Source organism: Bubalus kerabau, chromosome 4 (assembly GCF_029407905.1).
Source record: "Bubalus kerabau isolate K-KA32 ecotype Philippines breed swamp buffalo chromosome 4, PCC_UOA_SB_1v2, whole genome shotgun sequence".
NCBI classification, from domain to species: Eukaryota; Metazoa; Chordata; class Mammalia; order Artiodactyla; family Bovidae; genus Bubalus; species Bubalus kerabau.
In genome coordinates this window covers 82,732,834-82,756,871 of record NC_073627.1, presented here as the reverse complement: position 1 = coordinate 82,756,871, position 24,038 = coordinate 82,732,834, and the positions used below count along the sequence as shown (strand labels likewise).

The 24,038-nt window shown below is 37.1% G+C and overlaps 1 protein-coding gene across 4 annotated transcripts in view; it reads right to left on the bottom strand.

The window, feature by feature from the left end:
• The window catches only part of CAAP1 (caspase activity and apoptosis inhibitor 1), a 71,800-nt gene extending 49,486 nt beyond the window's left edge, over nucleotides 1-22,314 (bottom strand). Inside the window, exons 1-4 of one of the 4 annotated variants that reach the window (XM_055577866.1) lie at nucleotides 21,809-22,314; nucleotides 18,099-18,299; nucleotides 16,601-16,685; nucleotides 15,610-15,685 (exon numbers count right to left, since the gene is read on the bottom strand). In XM_055577866.1, the coding sequence (XP_055433841.1) occupies nucleotides 15,610-15,685; nucleotides 16,601-16,685; nucleotides 18,099-18,299; nucleotides 21,809-22,114 (668 nt within the window). In that variant the 5' untranslated portion in view covers nucleotides 22,115-22,314. The remainder of the gene's footprint in view (nucleotides 1-15,609; nucleotides 15,686-16,600; nucleotides 16,686-18,098; nucleotides 18,300-21,808) is intronic. The other 3 variants (XM_055577867.1, XM_055577868.1, XM_055577865.1) reach the window with 3 other exon arrangements.
• Between the last annotated feature and the right edge of the window lie 1,724 nt (nucleotides 22,315-24,038).

Below are 24,038 nucleotides of genomic sequence, written 5' to 3'. Positions count from 1 at the left end.
TATGCTGAGTAAAAGAAGCCAGGCTCAAAAGGCTATATACTGTACTGATCCATATGACATTCTGGAAAAAGAAAGAGTATAAGGACAAAAATCAGATCAGTGGCTGTCAAGGGCTGGAGACAGGAGAACGAGTGGACTACAAAGAGCCACGGGAGAAATTCTGAGTGTGATGGAAGGGGTCTTATTGTGGCTGCGATGGTAGATAAATTTGTCCAAACCCACATAACTATATAATTTTTGTTAAAAAATGAATTTTGTTCTAAATTACACTTTTAATATTTTTCAAATTGGGGTACTGCCAAGTCTTAGAACAAGTTCACAAAAATGAAATCACATAGTGCTCAAATGTAACCCTCGAACACCATGGAATGCAGCAAAACTATTTTTCTCAAAGGGCTTTTTCCAAACAGCAAATTAATCCATACCTCTAACATTTCCCTCAGCAAGCTCATTACTCAAGATAGCAAAATTCAACCCTTGTTGCCATTTCCATTCCCCAAATAATGTAATTCTAAAAATCAGTTACCATACTCCAGTTTCTCTGATCCATGATTCTCTAAGAATTTGTTCTATAAATTGCCTCTCTACAATTGCAAGTTTTTGTAAATAAGGCAATTCTCTAAGTGGGGGGCTCTATTCTATACAAAAGTGACTAAAGGAAACAGAGGTTCTCCTCTTTCTTCTATCCCTATACTCCTGCTTTCAAGCCTTTCCAGTTTTAAGTTGAATGAGATCACTTTGTAAGTGCTTTATTTAAAGGGGTACAAGTAGGATATGCAAACATTCTACTAACGTTAAACTTGGGGTCCTATCCAAGTTTTAAGTTGCAATATTGTCAATGATTAGTGGCATTTTCTGTGAAGGTTTTCTGAAAAATTTATCCTATTATTTTGATAGCCTGCCTAAGGATCACAGCCTAATAGCAACTTAAAAGGACATAAGGACATAATTAGGGTACAGGTAATCAATGCTCTTTAGAATACATACTGAGTTTAAAATAACTGAGCATAATGATGGTGTAAAGAAAACAAAGTCCTGGACTGTACAAATAAATAAATAAATAACTGAGCATAGAGTAATGGCAATCTAACAAATTGATTGCATTTGTGGGTAAAAAAAAATCCTTCTATGCTTTAAAATATGTATACAATAGTTTACTCTTAAACTATTTTTTTAATAAATGAAAAAGTTAGAAACTTGTTAAGTAATTCATTGTTTTTTAAAAAGGCAGTAACAGTAAAAAATAATAATTAAAAATACCGATGAGTTATTTTGCTTTCTTTAGGCTTTTATAAAAAGAATTTGGGGAAGGGAATCCCCAATACTCATCAATGTAAAGTGGAATTTTAAGAATAGTGATTGTTACAAATTCAAAGTTAAAATTCTACAGCAAATACAACAACATTTTTCACTGCTTCTCAACAAGTACTATTCTAAGCACTTTACAATTTTTTTTCTGATTTAATCATCATCACAATCGTATGAGTAGGTACTGATGTTAGTTCTACTGTCCAAACAAAGTAATTCAGGCCCAGAAAAGTTAATAACTTGCCAAAAGTCAGAGATACAGTAAGCTGTGGAGGTCTGCTGTTAAAAATGCAGGTTTAGTTTAACTTGAGAACCTTCATTTTTTACATTTATGCAGACTTTCTCCTATATAAAGATATAGTTCTCCAAGTGGTAATACTAAAAATTTTAAGTAGTCATTATCTATATCTCAAAGTATCAAGTCAGTTTTCATTCAAAATTTGACCCCAAGCCTCACAGGAAAATACTTATTTCTACTGGCAAAACTAAGATATGCTATTAAACCAAGATGGAATTATTATTTTACAGTGGAAAATTTCAATGAAAAGACAGACAAGAGCAATAACAACTGGTAACCAAGAATAAATCCCTAATGAATCAAAGATTTCAATATTTTAGAAAACCACAAAGTACCAGAAGAAAGTATGAAAAATACTTTTTATAATTTCAGAATGGAGAAGGCCTTTTCTAAATATAAAACCCAAAAACCATAAAAGCTTGATAAAATCAGACTATATAAACCTGAAATACTTATACATGTGCAAAAATAAATAAATAAAAGCTATAATCAAAGTAAAGCAACAGCAAAAAAAAAAAAAAAAAAAAAAAAATTGCAACCCATATCACAAACAATGGACTATTAAAAAAGACCAAAACCCTCTACCCACATACACACAAAAGGTAAAAAAAATGACAAAGAGCTCGGAAGAAAAGGAAGTTCAAACAGCTCTGTAACATAGAGAAAGACAGTCAATTTCACTCACAGTAAAAGATAGCTTAGTTGGCAAAGAATCTGCCTGCAATGCAGGAGACCTGGGTTCGATTCCTGGGTCAGGAAGATCCCCTGGAGAAGGGACAGGCTACCCACTCCAGTATTCTTGGGCTTCCCTTGTGGCTCAGCTGGTAAAGAATCTGCCCGCAATGTGGGACACTGGGGTTCAATCCCTGGGTTGGGAAAATCCCCTGGAGAAGGGAAAGGTTACCCACTCCAGTATTTTGGCCTGGAGAATTCCATGGACTGTATAGTCCATGGGGTCATTAAGAGTCGGACACAACTGAGTGACTTTCACTTCACTTCTCACTTCACTTTATGAGATTGTAGATTAAAATTCCCAGAGCAGTGTTGGTGGTATATTGGTGAGAATTTTACCTAACAGATGAACAACCATCAAAATGTCAGATAACATCGTATTAGCTAAAGTATATGAAAACATATACTCCACATTTGTAGGGCAGGTATAAATCAGTTTAAACTCTGTGAAAGTCAATTATGGCAGTTACCTCTTAAAGTTTCAAATGCTCAAACATCTAATCCAACAATTAATTTACAGGTATTTATATAATCACTGAAAAACATGATTACTTACATACAGATATATTCATACCATATGAAGTAACAAAAGATAGTAAACACTTAAATGTCCACTGACAAACTTTTGCTATATCCAACAATGGAATAGTACACAGATACATGTGTGTATACATGTATATATGTATATATGTGTATGTATACATACATACACACACACATACACATACGTACAGGAAGCCTTATATGCACTAAGTAAAACAAAATCCAAGAAAAGGCATACTATTAAATGGAAAAGATTTAATGAAAAAAGGTACAGAACAATCTGCACAGTAAGCTACAATTTATGTGTGAAGAAAAAATATATATACACTTATACATTTGTAAATGTACAGAATATCTTGGGGAGGATATACAAGAAACTGGTTTATTGTGGCTGCCTATAGGAAGGCATTCAGAATGGCAAACAGAAAAAAGACTGAGACTAATTTTCACTGAATACTTTTAAAAATTATAGTATGTACATGTGCATGTATTTACCACTCGAATAAACAAGCTGTTAAATAACAGACACAAGACATTTTGATATTTGGCAAAACTAATACAATTATGTAAAGTTTAAAAATAAAATAAAATTAAAAAAAAAAAACATAAACATTTAGAATCAATTTACTTTACAGTACTTCAAGAAAACAGATGAAACAAATATGAAAAGTGGTAATAACTGTTATATCTAGGCAATAGTTATTTGGGGGTTTCATTATACTAGTCTCTCTACTTTTCTAGATAGATGGCACTTTTCATAATAAAAAAGTAAAAATAATCTAATACAGTGAAATCACTTTTTTCTAACTCAGGTGGTTTACTGGAAAAGAAAAAATTTACACAGGGAAACACTTAAAAGTTATATATATAATTTAAGCATCTTAGGTTAACATAAAACAGGAATGCATCTTCATTCACCAATCTTTGGAAAGAATCCACAGAAAAGAGTTCAGGCTCATCCTACTCACATAAGCTATTGTCTACATCTCTACTTTTGGCTTAGTTAAAACAGAAAATTCTGAATGCAGAAAAAGATAACCCTTTATATATATATACACACACATACACACAATGCCACCCAAACTTTTACTGCTGTTATCCCACAGCTAACAACAACTGTACTTTGAGTTTTTCCAAAGCATTCAATGTGATCAACTCATCTTTTCATACTGCTATTTCATCAGTTTTTATATTTAACCATATTATAAAATTACAGTAATTGTACTGGAAATAAATACGAGTGACTCTTGGTAAGTAAAACCTTCAAATGGTGGGAAAAGTGCACTGGCATAAAGAACAGGAATTAACAAACCAGTTTAGTGCACTGAACATAAGTGGATTTATTTTTCAAGTGAAATGGAAAAGACAATTAATACAATTAGGTAAGTGATTAAGAAAAATTTAAATTTTTTTAAAAAGTGATAATGAAAAGAGAAGAAAATAGGAAAACTACTTGCTTACATCTAATCCAGTGCTTGAGCAGCAAGACGAGGCACTAAAATGACTGATGAAAAAACAACAGATATAGTTTAAAAATTAGGTTTCTGTAACACAAAGAATACAATTTTTTTGTGTGTAGACAGTTACAAAATCAGAAATGCTTCCAAAGACCCTCAAAATTCCCCAATGGAAAACACGGTTACAATTCAAGCCTATCTAAGACCTCTGAGAAGCTCAGGCCTTCCTATTCCAAGGAATATATATAAAGATTTCAGAGAGGTGCCCATCTGCTAAATATTTAAAAAGAACTGGGTCAAGATTTGCTTCAAAGTTATCAAGTTGGCAGAAGTTGAAAGGAGGAGGTTTCCAATAATATGGGAGGGAACATACTGAATAATAGGTATGCAAGGTAGAGTTAAATAAACAAATAAATAGTTAAACCACCGTTACAAAACAACTTCACACATTCCAGAGTGGGTTATGTGAGTTTGATGAATCACAGGTCAATTTCTGAAGGTATTATTCCTAATAAGGCTTGGTCTTGGGTTTACTTGATGCCTTTTTTGTATCCACTGATAAAAATGCTCACTTAATCACATACTGTAGATTCATGCTGCCCATTAATTCAATGTTCCAAAGCGCTGTGGGCTTCCTTGGTGGCTCAGACAGTAAAGAATCTGCCTGCAATGTGGGAGACCTGGGTTCAATCCCTGGGTTGGAAGATCCCCTGGAGAAGGGAAAGACTACACACTTCAGTATTCTGGCCTGGAGAATTCCATGGACTCTATAGTCCACGGGGTAACAAAGAGTTGGACATGACTGAGCCACTTTCACTTTCAGAGCACTATAAACTTTATTCAAATACTTTATCCCATTGAAGCTTAATAATAACAGTTTATGAAGCAATAGTCTTTTATTCCCAGTAAGTTCAGTTTTATTGACACTTATTGAGAATCAGCATTTGGCTGAGTACTCCTGCCCCTTGGAAAGTTACTCATACATACATATTCAAGGAATATAAGTGACTTGAATTGGAACAAATTGAACTCTGAGTACTCTAATGACAGTGAGCTGAACCCACAAGACAGCTATACTTCATCAAAAAGGGCACGGATGCTTTCCCCTTACCAAAAACAGAAGAGAAATTAATGTTTTTTTTAATTCAACCAACAAACAGCATCAGAGTTCTACCACATATCACTACAGGTCCACAATACAAGAGTGGTCATAAACACAATCCTAGTTGTTGTTCAAATTATATGTATAATGGAAAATCTCCTATCCTATCCCTGGTAGCTCAGACAGTAAAGCATCTGCCTACAATGTGGGAGACCCGGGTTCGATCCCTGGGTCAGGAAGATCCGCTGGAGAAGGCAATGGCAACCCACTCCAGTATTCATGCTTGGAAAATCCCATGGACCAAGGAGCCTGGTAGGCTACAGTCCATGGGGTCACAAAGAGTCAGACACGATGAGCGACTTCATTTCATTTTCAAGACCTGTTTAGGAGTATCCTACTTTTTCAAAAAGTTAAGTATCCAGAATTAGAATTCAGTAGCTGAAGTTTAGAACATGCCCATCCTCTGCTAAGGAGCAGTGACTAGAGTTCCAGAACACTCCTGGCAAATCTGCTCTGCAGTATACCATAAGTTTGAGAAGCTGAGTTTTTAAACTTCTCTGCCTTCCAGAACTGGGATAGCATCTCAACACTGCTTATTACCCATATAGAAATACAGCTTCATTTCCACTGACATTTCCCTCAATATCATTCACTGAAAGCATATTAATTTAAAATTCATAAAAGTATTTATGAGAACAATACTAGAACATTGCTAAGATTTCCCTAAAGTGCTTGTATTTTTATTTTTATGTGAAACCACAATCAGCAGCAGCAGCAGCAGAGCTACAATAAAGCTTCTTTTCCAAATGAAGATAGCACTCTGCATGCAGGCATATTATCTTATTTACTTAAAACAGATGTTCTTGGTAAGCAACTTACAATTGGTAGCATGTGCAACTCTTGTCACAATATCTAAGTTTTAAAACACTGCAAAATTATACATGCTAAGGTTTTACACCATCTCAATACGACATAAAATTGCCCACTTATTCACCTAAGGTGAACAAAAGTGACAATCTCAACCCTCACCTTTCTAAAAATGAAGGTATTTAGAAACTATGACTGCCCTATCTTCATAGTTACTACATCTCATTTCTATTAAAATCGTTATAAGTTAACACTCACTAATTTCAAGTTTTAAAGCAGTGCACTGTCAAAAATTTCTTATAACTACCATTTGTTATACTTTTGAAAGCAAAAAAGAACTATCGTAAAAAAAAAAAAGAAAGAGAACTATTGTAAACTATGTATGAGTAAGCAATCAAAATTTCAAAAAGCAGCAGAAATCAAAAGAGTTTGGGGGAAAAAACATGTATTTGAAAGCTGACCTTAGAATATAACATACAAAGCTGTTTGTTTTATAAACATATGAATCATATAAAACTGAAAATCTCATTTTAAATTTTTTTAAATTGTGCATAAACATCTGTGTATACTGCATTTTCAAACTTTAATGGTTTATGAGAAAATTCACATAAAGCATATTAAATACCATATATATACCTCATATTGAAAGTTGTCATTTTACAGCTTCTTAGACAATCCTAAGAATCCTTAATACTATCTCCTTTGCCATAAGCATTATAACAAAAGCACATAAGTTACTCATTAAAAGAAAATATCAAAATTTCCATGCGCTTTTAATAATAAAGACTGCTTTATCCAGATCTATTTAAAGTTCTTTGTGTTCATCAAAACAGGGATAAAGAGGTAAAGGTATGTGTCCCAGGTGATAAGACCCTGAAAACTGATAGAACTGGTTCCAAGGCAAACCTTTGGCCTTTATGCATTTTCCCTTGAACCAGAGCTTCCTTTTCTAGACATTCTGTACTTTAAACTTACAGGCAAATGTAGTACTATGTGGCACAGTGAAACATACACATGCCACACAAAAAAAGAGTACCTACGTTCAGCTCTAATTTTTTTTTTTTTGCTCCCCTCAGGAAAAGCTGATCTGACTTTTGAGCAATTCAAAAATTCAAATTTTGGTTAACTATCACCTGATTTTTAAATGCTGGAAACCATTTGAAACTTTAAATATTTAAATTTTGAGCAAACTATCTCTATGACTATAGGCAACAATCTGTAACTCTAGCTTTATGTCAAGTACCTGGCATTAGTTTTCTATTGCCTCTGTTACAAATTACAGAGGCAACAGTGGCTTAACACAACATCCCTTACATTACCTTATAGTTCTGGAGGTCAGAAATCCCAAGTGAGTCTTGGGACACTACAATCAAGGTAGTGCTGCGTTTCTTCTGGAGGTTCCAGGGGAGAATTCATCTCCTTGTCTTTTCCAGGTAAAGATTACCTGCATTCTTTAGCTTTTGGCTCCTTCCTCCATCTTCAAAGTACGTCACTCCAATCTCTAAGCCTCCATCATCCCATCTTTTTAGCTGCCTTTGACCAGTTAATTACTTTCTACCACTCATGTTGCATGTGTGTGGCTTTTTGTTTTTTTCTAGTCTTACTGCATTTGCTTGAACCTTCAAGAAATGTTGAAAATGAATGGTCTTGTCTGATTCCTCATTTTAGTTCACCGAGTGGTTAAGTCTAATCAAATGGTCATTACTGTATCTGAATAGTTTTATATATCTTTTTTACCTATAGCTTATATTAGAAATGACTGCTAGGTATTATCAAAGGCATTTTTAGCATATACATATCTGAACTTTTCTCCTTTAATTTATTGAAATGAATTACACTAAAAGACTTTCTAATTAACTCTTCTATAAATTCCTAGAGTAAATCGTACTTGGTCAGTAGTATAATTATTCACTAATACACTGCTGGATTCTATATGCTAATGTTGTACTTACAATTTTTGCATCTATATTCACAAGTGAGAAGGCCTATAATCCGCCCACATTTTTTTTGGCACTATGTATGAAATTTGCAATATTAAAACTATGGAGAAGTCATAAAGTAAACTGAAGATCTTTTCTTCTTTTTCTAGGGCTTGGACTAATTTAAATAGCATAGGTGTAATCTATTTGAAATTAATAACAGATAACATTATTGAACATTTTATTAGATATAAACATGTTACAAGTATTGAGTCTTGTAAATAATGCTGTGGATTCATCTTGTCTTTTTCAACAGATCTCTATTCACCTTTCTAATTTCTTGGTTGTTAATCTCTTCAGGTTTTCCACTTTAGGGAGAAGTTAATTTGGTTAATGTGTATTTTAATACAATATCCATTTGCAAGCTTCAAATTTGTTTATACAATGCTGCATGCAGTTTCTACTCTTTCAAACTCATAAAATGTATGACTCTCTTCCTTCCTCACTAATCTCGATTTTAATTGCTCTCCACTTATTTCCTTAATCATATCTAAGAAGAATTCATCTTATTTTCTTGTCTTTACAAAAATCAAGTTTATAAATTTATTTATCCTTTTATTTTCTATGTCTTTCGTTTTAATGTTTACCTCTGTTATTCTACTTTCTTTTGGTTTTTTATTGTTTAAGTTCCTTTAAGATGTGAACTAAGTTCCTGGACTATTCATTAAGCTTTTATCTATCTACGTCTTCTCTTTAAACTCAGCTTTCAGACTTCCCTGCTGGTCTATTGATTTAAGAATCCACCTTGCAATGCAGGGGGTGTAGGTTCAATCCCTGATCTGAGAACTAAAATGGCACACATCACAGGGCAACTAAGCAGGTGTGCCACAACCAGAGTAGCCCACGCACCTGCAGCTTCTGAGCCCACATGCCCTAGAGCCCGTGTGCCACCAGAGAAGTCTGTGCCCCAATCAGAGAAGCCCGCGTGATGCAGCGAAGACTCAGCACAGCCAAAACCAAAACAAAAAACAACAAACCCAGAGTAAAGAAGAAGAAAACTCAACTTTGTAATACTAACAATCAAACATAACACATGAATTCCACTGGATTCTGGATCAGAATCAACCAGGTAATTAATTAAAAAAACAAATATGCTATAAATTTATTTTAGCAATTGGGCAAATTTTATATGAGCAATGTATTAAATGATATTATTTGAAATACCGATTATTTCTGATGATTGGCCTTATTTTTAAGAGGTGCACACTGAATTGTTTAGGCATGAAATGTTATGACATCTGCAACTTAGTTTTTAATAGGTTATGAACTGAACTATTTCCTCACAAAAAATTCGTGTGTGAAACCCTAACTCTAGTACCTGAGAATGTGACCATTTTAGAAATAGAGCCTTTAAAAAGCTAATTTAAGTTAAAGTAAGTCCAATAACCTTAGATATGCAGATACCACCAACCTTATGGCAGAAAGCAAAGAAAAACTAAAGAGCCTCTTGATGAAAGTGAAAGAGGAGAGTGAAAAAGCTGGCTTAAAACTCAATATTCAAAAAATGAAGATCATGGCATCTGGTCTCATCACTTCATTGCAAATAGATGGGGAAACAATGGAAACAGTGACAGACTTTATTTTCTTGGGCTCCAAAAATCACTGCAGATGGTGACTGCAGCCATGAAATTAAAAGATACTTGCTCCTTGGAAGAAATGTTATGACAAACCTAGACTGCATATTAAAAAGCAGAGACATCACTTTGCCAACAAAGGTCCGTCTAGTGAAAGCTAATGGTTTTTCCAGTAGTCACGTATGCATATGAGAGTTGAACCATAAAGAAAGCTGAGTACTGAAGAATTGATGCTTTTGAACTATGGTGTTGGAGAAGACTCTTGAGAGTCCCTGGGACTGCAACGAGATAAAACCAGTCAATCCTAAAGGAAATTAGTCCTGAATATTCATTGGAAGGACTGATGCTAAAGCTGAGAGTCCAATACTTTGGCCACCTGATGCAAAGAACTGACTGCTTGGAAAAGACCCTGATGCTGGGAAAGACTGAAAGCAGGAGAAGAAGGGGATGACAGAGGAAGAGATGGTTGGATGACATCACCAACTCAATGGACATGAGGTTGAGCAAGCTCCAGGAGTTGGTGATGGACAGGAAAGCCTGGCCTGTTGCAGTCCATGGGATTGGAAAGAGTCGGACACGACTGAGGGACTGAACTGAATGGACTGAAGGCCACAATGGTGGGCCCTAACCCAGTGTGACTGGTGACCTTATAAGGGGAGAATAGCACACAGGGAGAGACAACAGGGAAACACACAAGGGAAGTCAATCAAGTGAAAAGGCAGCAAGAGGGTGGCCATATGCAAGTCAAGGGGAGAGGCTTCAGAGAAAAGAACCCTGTCAGTTCCCTGATCTTGGACTTTCATCCTCCAGAAGGGTGAGAAAATAAGTTTCTGCTGTTTAACCCAGCCAGTCTATGGTACTCTGTTCTGGCAGCTCTAGCAACCTAATACAAATGGTTCCTGGGGAAAAAGGATAAATATAAGGAGAAAGAGAAAGTAAAACTGGAAAGATCTTACTGTTGCTGAATCTAGGTAGAAAGTATACGGATCTTCATCATATCATTCTTTAAATTTTACATAAGTTTAAAGTTCTCCAAAATATGTTTGAAGTTTTCCAAAATAAAAAGTTCAGGGGAAAAATTTCACCAGGAAATTCACACATGTACGCACATATAATACTTATAAGTTTGTGTTTGTCTGCTAGAGCTGTCGTAACAAAACACCAAGACTGGCTGGCTTAAGCCATAAAAACGTATTTCTCACAGTTCTGCAAGGTGGAAGTTGAAGATCAAGGTGTCTGCAGGTCTGGTTTCCTCTGAGGCCTTTCCTTGACTTGCAGACAGCTTTCACATGGCTCTGCTCTGTGTGTGCCCAGCCCTGGTGTCTCTCAGTGCACTCAAATTTCCTTTTCTTATAAGGACACCAATCAGACTGGACTGACTTAATAACTTCTTTGGGCTTCCCAGGTGGCTCAGTGGTAAAGAATTTACCTGCCAAGCAGGAGACACAGGTTCAGTCCTTGGGTGGGGAAGATCCCCTGGAGAAGGAAACCCATTCCCATATTCTTGTCTGGAGAATCCCATGGACAGAGAAGCCTGGCGAGCTATATAGTCCATGGGGTTGGAAAAGAATGCGAGATGACTCAGTGACTAAACAACAAACAAATCACCTGTTTAAAGACCTTATTCCAAATGAGATTATGTTCTGAACTGCTAAGGGTTAGGGACTTCCATGATGAATTTTGGAGGGACACAATTCAGCTCATAACCAGATTGTTATCCTTCTCCTTACAGTCTTATGTCTTTAAATAAAGAATGTTAATTCTATCATTTCTTCAATTTTTTTCTAGCTATTTGTTTCTCTTTCCAGGATGTCTAGTATGTTCAAGATAGGTATAAAACTGTCCTCCAGCTGACCATGTATAACCAGGTAACCAGGTTATACATAAGGATTTACACTTTCTGTGTGTGGTTTCTCTCTACTATTCTGTATTTATTTATTCAATTTAATTTCTTAGCACAATGATGTAGCTTCCAGTCATGGCTAATCTCTTTATCAATTTGTCTCCTAAATTTAGGAATTCAGAATTTAGTTCCTGAAACTACATTTGTGTTCTAACTCTACTTCTTTGAGAGTTATCGTTAGTTTGCTAAAGTTTCCTTTCCTACTGCCTATTAATCCTGTGTTCCACAGAAGCTACCTGTTCAATGTATTCAGCCTTATTTTCCTCTCCCAAATTGCTGAATTCCTTGAAGGTTCTTGCCTACTCATAACTGTTCCCTCAGCATCCAGACCAGTCAGACTACTGTTATCTATTAGAGTAAAAAACCAGCAGGTAATAAAAAACATGAAAAATTTCAGCACCAAGTACCAAACATGTTAACTAACTTAATCGTCTGCTGAAGCCCTGGAATTAAGCTTACATGAGCGTGCCCACCAGGTTCAGTTCAACTCAACAGAAATCAACAGGACTGAACTGACCTCTGAGCACAGAGCAAGTGGCAAGTTGTCAAGCCAGCAATGTGGGCTAAGGCCAACATTCTCCCACGTTACCTCCCTGTCCTACCTTCCCTGTTTCACAGTGCAGTGTATCGCCCTGTTCATACTAAGATTAGTAACAAAACGGTAAAAATGTCTTAAAAATAACAAACAAGTCACATTAGTGTTGCTCAGCCATGTCTGACTCTTTGTGACCACATGCATCATGGCCCGCCAGGCTCCTCTGTTCATGGAATTCTCCAGGCAAGAATACTGAAGCAGATTGCCATTTCCTACTCTAGGGGATCTTCCTGACCCAGGGATTAAACCTGCATCTCCTGCACTGGTAGGTGGATTCTTTACCACTCCACTACCATTTATCCCAATAATCCTATTGGGGCCAAGTATTACCCATATTTTACAAATGTACAAAGTGATTTTAGAGAAGGTTAAGTGTTTTAAAGCCAGGTCCATTTACATGAACACTTATAGTCTCTTTATAACTAACATTCCTTCTACTTCCACATTCATTTGTGTGATCTCAGGCACATAAATCTTTCTAGGCCTTATCTGTCCATCTGTAAAATGATGATACTAATACCACCTAATTCACAAGGCTAGTATACAAACCCAATGAGTGAATGAAGGCAAGTAAGTGATTAGAACAGTGTCTGGCATACAATGTTCTTAATATTTTATTATTTATTTGGCATCCTGTAGCTACAAATTTGAGAAGGAAATGGCAACCCACTCCAGTGTTCTTGCCTGGAGAATCCCAGGGATGGGGGAGCCTAGTGGGCTGCCGTCTATGGGGTCGCACAGAGTTGGATACGACTGAAGTGACTTAGCAGCAGCAGCTTACAAATATGATTTTTTTTTAAAGCCTATATACTCAAATAACTCAGAAGAATCTCAATGATCTGACACTTACAGGTCCACAAGTGGCTGCTGCTGCTGCTAAGTCACGTCAGTTGTGTCCGACCCTGTGTGACCCCATAGACGGCAGCCCACCAGGCTCCCCCGTCCCTGGAATTCTCCAGGCAAGAACACTGGAGTGGGTAGCCATTTCCTTCTCCAATGCACAAAAGTGAAAAGTGAAAGGGAAGTCGTTCAGTCGTGTCCGACTCTTAGCGACCCCATGGACTGCAGCCCACCAGGCTCCTCCGTCCATGGAAGTTTCCAGGCAAGAGTACTGGAGTGGGTCGCCAGTGCCTTCTCCAGTGGCTACAATGACAATTTTGGGTAATATTTCTGATTGCTTAACCTACTCACTGCAGCATTTAAAAGCTAACATGACTGGTCTCATGGTAACATTGTAAAACTCGGTTCTCCACAATAGTTACTTTGAATCTAATCACCTTTTTTTTTTCATTAGAAAAGTTCAGAAGTCAAATACTGTACTTTGTTGTAATTTTTAAAAAAGAAACAAATTTCTAATTTAATTAGATATCCATTAAACAGCTTCTAACAGTAGAAAAGTAGCAGTAGTGTTCAGGTGTGAACAAAAAAGGACTTAACCTTGAAAACACCTCAAAAATTGGATCAATAAACACATTTAAACAAAGGCAAAACAAAAGTAATCAAGCAAAAGCTGATGCTCCGTAAAAAGCATCAAGAAACAAGATGATTAATTTAGATTATTTAAGAAACTAAAATGTAAAACTAAAAAGTGACAGGCTTAAACTATCTAAACTAGACTAGCATATATATAAGCAATTTAAAGCTACATATTTTGAAGAAAGAAGGAAATGGCACCCCACTCCAGTACTCTTGCCTGGAAAATCCCATGGACGGGGGAGCCTGGTAGGCTACACAGTCCATGGGGTCACAAAGAGTCGGACACGACTGAGCAACTTCACTTTCACTTTCACCCTGGCTGAGATCTTCCCTGTAGCTCAGATGGAAAACAATCTGCCTGCAATGCAGGAGACCTGGGTTCGATCCCTGGGTCAGGAAGATCCTGTGGAGAAGGGACTGGCAATCCACTCCAGTATTCTTGCCTGGAGAATCCCACAGATAGAGGAGCCTGAGGGGCTACAGTTCGTGGGGTCACAAAGAGTCAGACACGACTAAGCGACTAACCCACCCACCCACATTTTGAAGAAAAGTCAATAGCAAGACTGTAGAAATGTGTGCATTTTATACTTTGTGGGTAAGTATAAATCATCCTATGACATTCCAAGGCAAGATGAATGTGATGACCAAAAATCTACTGATTATGAGGCAGCCAAGATACAATGATTTCTTCAGTGCTTCAGTATAAGTAGATTAGCTGATGCTCTCTATAGTTATAATATGAAGTTAAATTGTTGTCTTCCAGTGATACTTACCCAATAGCACTGTATTAGAAATGAAAATATACTCAGGTTTCAGGTTAAATATGTGCTACTGATTTATGTTACTGTCTCTGGTTATGTTTTTATTTGGGCTACTGCCTATAGCCAAACTTTGCAGAGATGCAAGTCAGTCTTTGGTGATGACCAAAAAAAAATATTTTAGTCAAAAATCAGAATACATGATAAAATTAGCAGGTGAAAGTTTAATGAGCCCACGGCAGAGCAGAATAGCCTAGAAAATTAGCATGTCACTTCTTCATTAGTTGGCATTCCAAAACTTCAGCTATTTTCCATCATCACAATAATCAAATTAAATGTACCTATATTAAACAAAGAACTGACTCATTGGGAAAGACCCTGATGCTGGGGCAAGATTGAAGGCAGGAGGAGAAGGGGACGACAGAGGATGAGATGGTTGGATGGCATCACCGACTTGATGGACATAAGTTTGAGCAAGCTTCGGGAGTTGGTGATGGACAGGGAAACCTGGCATGCTGCAGTCCATGGGGTCGCAAAGAGTTGACCACCACTGAGTGACTGAACTGACTGAATGGACATCAAATGAGACAGCTTACTATCTGATCCATGAAAAGAAGCTATTATCACCAAACATTAAGAGGTATGTAGAAGAATTCAGTGAGATGAAGTTTTCTAAACTACTAACATGTTTGTTACAGTAAGTACTTAATGAACAGTGGGTATCAGCAGTAGTATATATATTCAAATTCCAAATGAGAGATGTGATTCTGCTTCAGTGTTGGCACTGTTATAGTCCTATTTCTGAGTAGTAGTTTAATAAAATTATCTTAATCCTGAAAGCAATTAATTCCATCCTCACATCAAAAGGACCAATCACTACAAGTAAAAAAAATCAATCCAACATTGTTGAATCTCTTTATATAACTATAGCATAGAAAAACAATCACATTCTTGAGGTAAGAAATCACCAGAGATAACAAAGCAATTCTGAAATTACAATGAATACTTTTAACTTACTGATTAACTAAATCAGGTACCATCTTGGAGCCATCATCTGCTTCTTCTTCCATTTCAGAGTCCATACCATTGTCACCTTGTGAATGACATTAAAAAAAAAACACTGAAAACACGCTTATAAGACAAAAAGTCAGAGCAACTTATCATTATACAGAAAGTTTCATCTATAAAGGGACAGATTAAGAAACCTGACAGTTGTTGAAAGATGACAGTTTTAATTATTATATTTAAAATGCCTTTTTAGGTATCTGTCCTATTTATCTATTCTATAAATGCATAAAATGTATATAAATGAGAATGTGTGTGTGTGTATATATATATACTTACAGACTATACACACATGTACACATCTTTTACCAGTTACAGATTCCATTAAACCATTTTACATTTTAAAAAGATGTTATCTCTAGAAATTGAAAGTCTCCATTTTTTTGTTCCTTCTCTTGTAACGCTGATACTAAAATCCTTGTAGAGTCAAAAAAAAAAAAAAAAAAACAGTTTAAAAATCCAAAATTCTACAGGTAATGTATCGCAAAGAAGAGTCTTACTTTAGGCAGACAGACAAATGTCAGGAATTTGCAAGAAATTATTCTCTGTATTTGGCTCTTATTAGAGCAGAAATGGTATTCAATGGATAGGTAGAAGCAGTGAGAAAGCAAAAAACTAAAAAAAATCTTAAGAGAAGTCTTTGCCTTCTTAATAATTTTTTATAGAATTTTGGATAAACTTTTTTCTTTTTTTTTTTTTTCACACAAATTTAAACATTCTTACCTATATAACTGATTTGGAAAAACCACACATACATCAAAAAGTCTATTCCTGAGATGCTATTCTACGATATAAACTATAATTTTCTATAAAGAGAAGTAAAAATATTAATTAATGACTAAGAATAAAGCTGAAGTCAAGTAAAAATACCTCATGATTTATGCTAAATATAGTATTAACTATCTATACTAAGTTACCAGAAGATAGAAATATGCATTCTTACCCTCAAGAATCTTCAAAATTTTTTTTTCAGACAGGAGCTCTAGCTGTTCCTGGCAAAGTCTTTTAATTTCTTCTATTGAACAGTTCTAAAGAAAATGATATTTTAAAAAATGCATTTATATAATACAGCACCAAAGTAAACTAGAAAACAGCAAGCATTTAAAAAAAAAAGTCTTGCTTAGCAAAGTTGTGCAGTCAAACAAATGAAAAGTCACATAAATCTTTTTTATGGGATAAAATCTGAAGACCTGCCAGTTAACATGCAAACATTATAATTTATAGTTTTAATTGGAATATATAAAGTCATGTTAACTATGAAAGAACAAACTAAAGAGTGAGTCAGGTGCCCAGATATTGTTAATAGTAGCCTATTTCAGTTCAGTTCAGTTGCTCAGTCGTGTCTGACTCTTTGTGACCCCATAAACCACAGCATGCCAAGCCTCCCTGTCCATCACCAACTCCCGGAGTCCACCCAAACCCACGTCCATTGAGTCGGTGATGCCATCCAACCATCTCATCCTCTGTCGTCCCCTTCTCCTGCTACCCTCAATCTTTCCTAGCATCAGGGTCTTTTCAAATGAGTCCACTCTTCACATCAGGTGGCCAAAGTATTGGAGTTTCAACTTCAGTATTAGTCCTTCCAATGAATATTCAGGACTGATTTCCTTTAGGATGGACTGGTTGGATCTCCTTGCAGTCCAAGGGACTCTCAAGAGTCTTCTCCTATTTATGTTAGGCGAATACTACTAATGGCTTAAATATTCTAGCCCTGGCTCCATTCATCTTAGATATATATGCTGTTGGGTTTAATTTGCCCAAGTCTTTTTTCCATTATCAGTAAAATTACAACACCACATACGTTTCTGAGTAATTTTTAGAAATAAACATACAAAAACATTTAAGAATTTAATGAAATACAGGCTATTACCAACTATCATTGCATACTGTGGTCTTCCCTGATGACTCAGTTGGTAAAGAGTCTGCCTGCAACATGGAAGACCCGGGGTTCAATCCCTGGATCAGTAAGATCCCCTGGAGAAGGAAATGGCAACCCACTCCAGTATTCTTGCCTGGAGAATTCCATGGAGAGAGGAGCCTGATGGGCTATAGTCCATGGGGTCACAAAGAGTCTGACATGAGAGTGACTACCACTTTCACTTTCTTTCTTTTATTACATACTGTTACACAGCAGTATACTACTTAAAGCAAAAGAATCAGTGTATATCTAATCTAGTTACTTAAATTGCCAATATTTAATAGAATTATTCCCGGAAGGTCAAAAAATTCCTTACCTAAATACAGTAAAGTGTCCCATTTCTTTCTGGCAAATTTTTCAATACACAAAGCCATTATGGTTCTGCAAAATCCCTATATCTTTTTAAAGTAGCTTAGTTGAAAACATACAATTGTAATTTCCATTAAGTAAAATGACTGCTACAAAGAAAGTTTTTGTGTATTTCTATATAGTAAAGAACCTGGTAATCTATGTCATGAAGTACCTTTAACACATCAGGAAGCATCTTCTGTAACTTCTTCTCTCCTATGATACAGAAACACTGCCGAAGCATTTCTTTTTTGTCTGATATATAAAAACTAACGGGTTTTAATGCCACAGTCAGGTCTAATCCACCTTCTTCAAGGTCACTGTGCTCTGCCAAGAATAACTCTTTTTCCAGAGGTGGCAAAAGATATTTGGCCTCCTAAAATTAAAAGACATAAAGAACCATTAAACAATAAAAATATGTCTATAATGTCATACATCATTTAATAAAATCTTTATTAAACACCTTCAAATTCTTTGGTTGCATAAATCAGTTATTTAAAACCACAGAAAAGACTACTTAATTGCTCAGTATTCTTTGACATTACTCTACAGGCTGTAATTATCAGCAAATTGATAAAAAGTGAAGAATATCTTATGACATGCAAATGAAAATATACTCAGTATTGAATAATTTTCTACAATTTCAGACTTCTGAAGAATACAAGACTCCTCCAGTAGACCATTCACCTAAGAATTTTATGTATGTATGGTCATTCTTAATTCTTAAAAAGAAATAGGATAGCAGCAAAATGTTACAAATCACATATATAATAAAGTACCACTGCTTACCAGAAGCTACTGTCATTTTTAAAACTGTTAAATATCCAATCATATTCAAAGCAGGCAAGTAATTTAAGACAATTCAATCAACTTTGCCTCCTATTTTCCAAATCTATTCAGTCTCTCAAGACTACTGCCAGAATGCTGATCCACGGCAATATCCTTTTTGCCTAGATTACCTCAGGTGGCATGAGTGGTAAAGAACCTGCCTGCCAAGAGATGCAGGTTCGATCCCTGGATGAAGAAGATTCCCCTGGAGTAGGAAATGGCAAACCACTCCCGTATTCTTGCCTGGAGAAACCCATGCACAGAGGAGCCTGGTGGGCTACAGTCCATAGCCACAAAGAGTCAGACAGGACTGAGTGACTGAGTTCACACACACTGGACTCTCTACATCTAATCAAAGCTTTCGCCAATCTGTTTTGTATACTGTCACCAAAATGGATTTTATAAAATGCACACATAATCATCCTCCCTATTTGTAAGACTTCCCAATGAAGTACTTCTCATAAAAGTACAGTTTAGTTCTGTATGCAAATGCTTACACAATCCTTATTACTGGTCTTCTCATAATAATAGAGTACTAAAAACATGCAAACTATTTAAGATAAGAACGGTGATATCCAAAAATGAAATCAAATGATGCTTGCTCCTTGGAAGAAAAGCTATGACAAACCTAGACAGCTTATTAAAAAGCAGAGACATCACTTTGTCCACAAAGGTCCGTCTAGTCAAAGCTATGGTTTTTCCAGTAGTCGCGTATGTATGTGAGAGCTGGACCATAAAGAAAGCTGAACAATGAAGAATTGATGCTTTTGAACTATGGTGTTGGAGAAGACTCTGTAGAGTCCCTTGGATTGCAAGGAGATCCAACCAGTCAATCCTGAAGGAAATCAGTCCCAAATATTCATTGGAAGGACTGATGTTGAAGCTGAAACTCCAACACTTTGGCCACTTGAAGCAAAGAACTGACTTGCTGGAAAAGACCCTGACGCTGGGAAAAATTGAAGGCAGGAGGAGAAGGGGATGACAGAGGATGAGACAGTTGGATGGCATCACCGACTCGATGGACATGAGTTTGAGCAAGCTCTGGGAGTTGGTGATGGAAAGGGAAGCCTGGCATGCTGCAGTCCATGGGGTCACAAAGAGTCAGACACAACTGAGTGATTGGACTGAACTGATCCACAACTAAATCTAGAAGGAATAGAAAAACTGAATATATCTATAACTATCAAAGAAAGTGGGGGAGAAAAAAAGGTGAGAGGCGTTAAGGAAAAATACACTACCCCTAGAAAAATCCACCAGACCCAAACAGCTGTACGGTCCAACAGTCAAGTACAATCTTGAGAGAAAAATATAAACTACTCTGGAATACATGGAAAAAAAAAAAAAAAAAGTTAAGTTTTCCCAACTCAATCCATAGCCCAATACTAAAACAAAACAGGGTAACTACAAAAATAAAAACCATAATTTGATTTAACTTAACATAAACACAAACATATTTAATAAAAATACTGAATTATAGTCAAGTGCAACAACCAAATCAACAAATCAAATAGGATTTATCTCAAAAAGCAAGGACAATTTATCAATAAAATTACATTATCAGATTAAAGAAAGAAAACTGTATGACCCCTCAACAGAATGCCCCCAAAGGTATCTGATAAAACTCCACAAAATCTCAGAAAAACCAGAAATTAAAAATTTCCTTAACTTGATCAGATATCTTTCAGAACCTATGACAAATAGATTTACTGGTATAAAATTAAAACTGTTTCTACTACAAAAAGGAATGGGAAAAGAATGCCTGCTATGAATGCCTGCGTTCAACACTACACTAAAAGATTGAAAAGAAAAAAGAAAAAAGGCTTAGATAATGCAAAATAACAAAAAATAAGAAATATCAAGGCTGACGAGTTAATGAAGGGGCTGTGTATCAAACAATTAATGAGGAAGCATAAAAAAAGCCTTCCATTTCCCCTCATTTGTGTTGTATGTATTTAAAGCATGCAGTCCTGCAAGTGGTTTTTCTGTGTTTTTATTTTTTTCCTGCATCTGTTTTATAACGTGAGCAAACTTTTTTTTTTTTAAATGGCAGTATTTTGCCAGGTTGAAGGTGCATAAAGAAGGGTTTTATTTCTTTGTTTTGTTTTTTTTTTTTACTTATTTTAATTGGAGGCTAATTACTTCACAATATTGTGGTGGTTTTTGCCATACATGCACATGAATCAGCCATGGGTGTACATGTATTCCCCATCCTGATCCTCCCTCCCACCTCCCTCCCCATCTCATCCCTCAGGGTCATCCCAGTGCACCAGCCCTGAACACCCTGCCTCATGCATGGAACCTGGACTGGCGATCTAGTTCACATATGATAATATACATGTTTCAATGCTATTCTCTCAAATCATCCCACCCTCGCCTTCTCCCACAGAGTCCAACAGTCTGTTCTTTACATCTGTGTCTCTTTTGCTGTCTCGCATATAGGGTCATCGTTACCATCTTTCTAAATTCCATATATATGTGTTAATACACTGTATTGGTGTTTCTCTTTCTGACTTACTTCGCTCTGTATAATAGGCTCCAGTTTCATCCACTTCATTAGAACTGATTCAAATGCATTCCTTTTAATAGCTGAGTAATATTCCGTTGTGTACATGTACCACAGTAAAGAGGGCTTTTATAATCAGATATTGGATTCCAATGTAGGTGTTATTAACAAATTGGTAACTACCGGTAAACTTCCTTAATCTCTTTGATCCTCAATTTTCTCATCTTGTATCAAGTAGATGAAGAGAAGTAAAGCGGGGCTTGCAAGGGCACTGAAGGCTAGTTCCTGACCCATACTTTTCAGGGAGACTAAGGTGTGGAAGGAGCTAAAGGCAATCATCAGACGATCAGCAAACCCAGAAATTTTAAGTTCAAATCGTGGGAGTGTGGGGTTCAAGGGAACTTAGGAACGTGAACTTCAGACACTGGATCCCTAGGACCGCAGCCCTAACAGGAGCGACAGCAGGCTCCGCATCCCGCAGTCACATTCTGCTCTTCGCCCGCCTTCTGAAACCGCGGCCGCTTCGAGAAGCGACGAGAAAGACTCGCACGCACCTGCTGCAGGGAGCCGGAGACGCTGGAAGATGAGTCAGTGCTTCTCCGCTTCCGACGCTCACCGCGCTCCACGCTGCTGCCACCCCAGCAACTGCCGCCGCTCCCACCGCCGGTGACACTTCCACTCACGCTAGTGTTCCCGCAGCAGGTGACGCTCCCGCAACCGCTTGCGCTCCCGCAGCCGCTGGTGCTTCCACTGCCACTGCCGCCTACGGCGGGGACCAGGTCCGGCGCCGCGAGGGCCGCCGCCGCCTCCTGACCGCTTCGTTTGCGCCGCTTCTCCCTGGAAGACTTCTTCCCCGTCATGATCCCACTCCAGCAACCATCCGGTGAAAGACGCCGTCTTCTGATAGACCAAAAGCCTCCCACAGCGGCGAGCTACAGGAGCTGGCGTCGCAGCTTGACGTCACTTCCGGTCGCGCCGCCAACGTCAAAAGTCGTTTCTGAAGGCAGGGTTGGGGCCAATCAAGCTGCCTCCGCCTACTGCGGAGGTTGGCTGTAGAGTTTGTGGGCGGGTGAGCAGTGTGGGAGGATTTTTGTTATATGTTTCCGTATACAAAGACCCATAGATGGAGCGTTAGAATAGCTTTTTGCCTTGTTGATACTGTTTTTCAATCTTTGTCCGTATACAATACACAGTAAGCTGAAGGTATATTGTTTGATCTTCCGATTTCATTTGTCTTTCAATTTTTGATTCAACAACAGTGAGGCAAATTTAGGAGAAACTCATTATCACATGGACAATTTTTTTTAATGTGTTTTAAGAAGTTGTACAAAAGCAGTTTCTTGCTTCTTTATTTTTACCCTAACACTACTTTCTAGGCATGATTCCTTTTCGCTTCTGAAGGCACTTGGCGCTTTTATTTATCCTTTCTCTATTTAATAGTCAAATATGGCGTCTTGGTTATTGACCGTCTGGCACATGTCAGAAAAATACCGCCGTAAATAACTTAAGAAAAAAATTACATTATTTTGTACCCCCCCCAAAAAAATTGATCAAAAGTTATCGGCACGTTATTTTTCTTGTTTTATGTAATCGAGTTTGTTTGAAAAAGAAGGGCTGAGGCAATTATGTCACCTGAAATCTTTTTAAAAGTAAGTTCTAACATATAAGATTAGTTTTAACTTGGATTCTCGGCTTACAATGTTGAATACTGTTCCACTGATTAGAACGCTGTTTCCTCCTCATTGATAGTCTGATGTTTAACCATTTATCTACGAAAATAAGTATATCGACCTTTTAAATATAAATTAGTTCTTTCTGTTGAGCAAAGGGGAGCAGGAATAAAATACTGTTGGCGTATCAGTGCTCCTACCTTTTCTCTCTCCCTTCTTTGCTCATAAACTGCTGTTTCATACTAGTTCTTGGCTTTTTGAAAGGGAGGGAAGCGAGATGAGTTAGGAGTGAAGGTGACCGGTAAGAGAATCCCAGGCCATTTTTAAAAGGGACTTGAGGCAAGAAGTGTAAAAGAAAAAGAGAAGTGTCTGAGGGCAGCAGTGAAGAGCAAATTTGGGGAGTGCCTCTGGAGATTGTGTATTTCTTGCATAGAGTGCGTGAGGGACAAGAAAGGGACAAGTGAGTTTTTGAAACTAGATGATGGATCATGGTTTTATGACTGTTAACTTTGAAGGCTGCCCTGTAGGATTTTGGATCTAAACACAAACCTGGTTTTAAAATCAGAGATCAAGGGCTTCCGTGGTGGCACAATGGATAAAAATCTGCCTGACACTGCAGGGGAAACGAATTTGATCTCTGCTCTGGATACATGCCACAGAGCAACTAAGACACAACTACTGAAGCCTGAGCATCCTAGAGCCTGCTCGCCACAGGTAGTGAGCCTGCGTGCCCTGGAGCCTGTACTCCGCAACAAGAGAAGTCACCACAGTGAGAATCCTGTGCCGAAGTGAAGAGTACCCCTCTCTCATGGCAACTAGAGAAAGTCCAAGCAAAGCAATGAAAACCCAGCATAACCAAAAATAAATAAATAAAATATTACTCCATGAGCTGTCACCTCACGTCAGCCAAAATGACCATCATCAGAAAGTCCACAAACAATGAATGGTGGAGAGGATGTGAAGAGTAGAGACCCCTCCTACACTAATGGTGGGAATGTAAACTGTTACAGCTTCTATGGAGAACAGGATGGAGGTTACTTACAACACTAAAAATAGAGCTACCATATAACCCTACAATGCCACTCCTGGGCATGTATCTGGAGAAAAACATGAT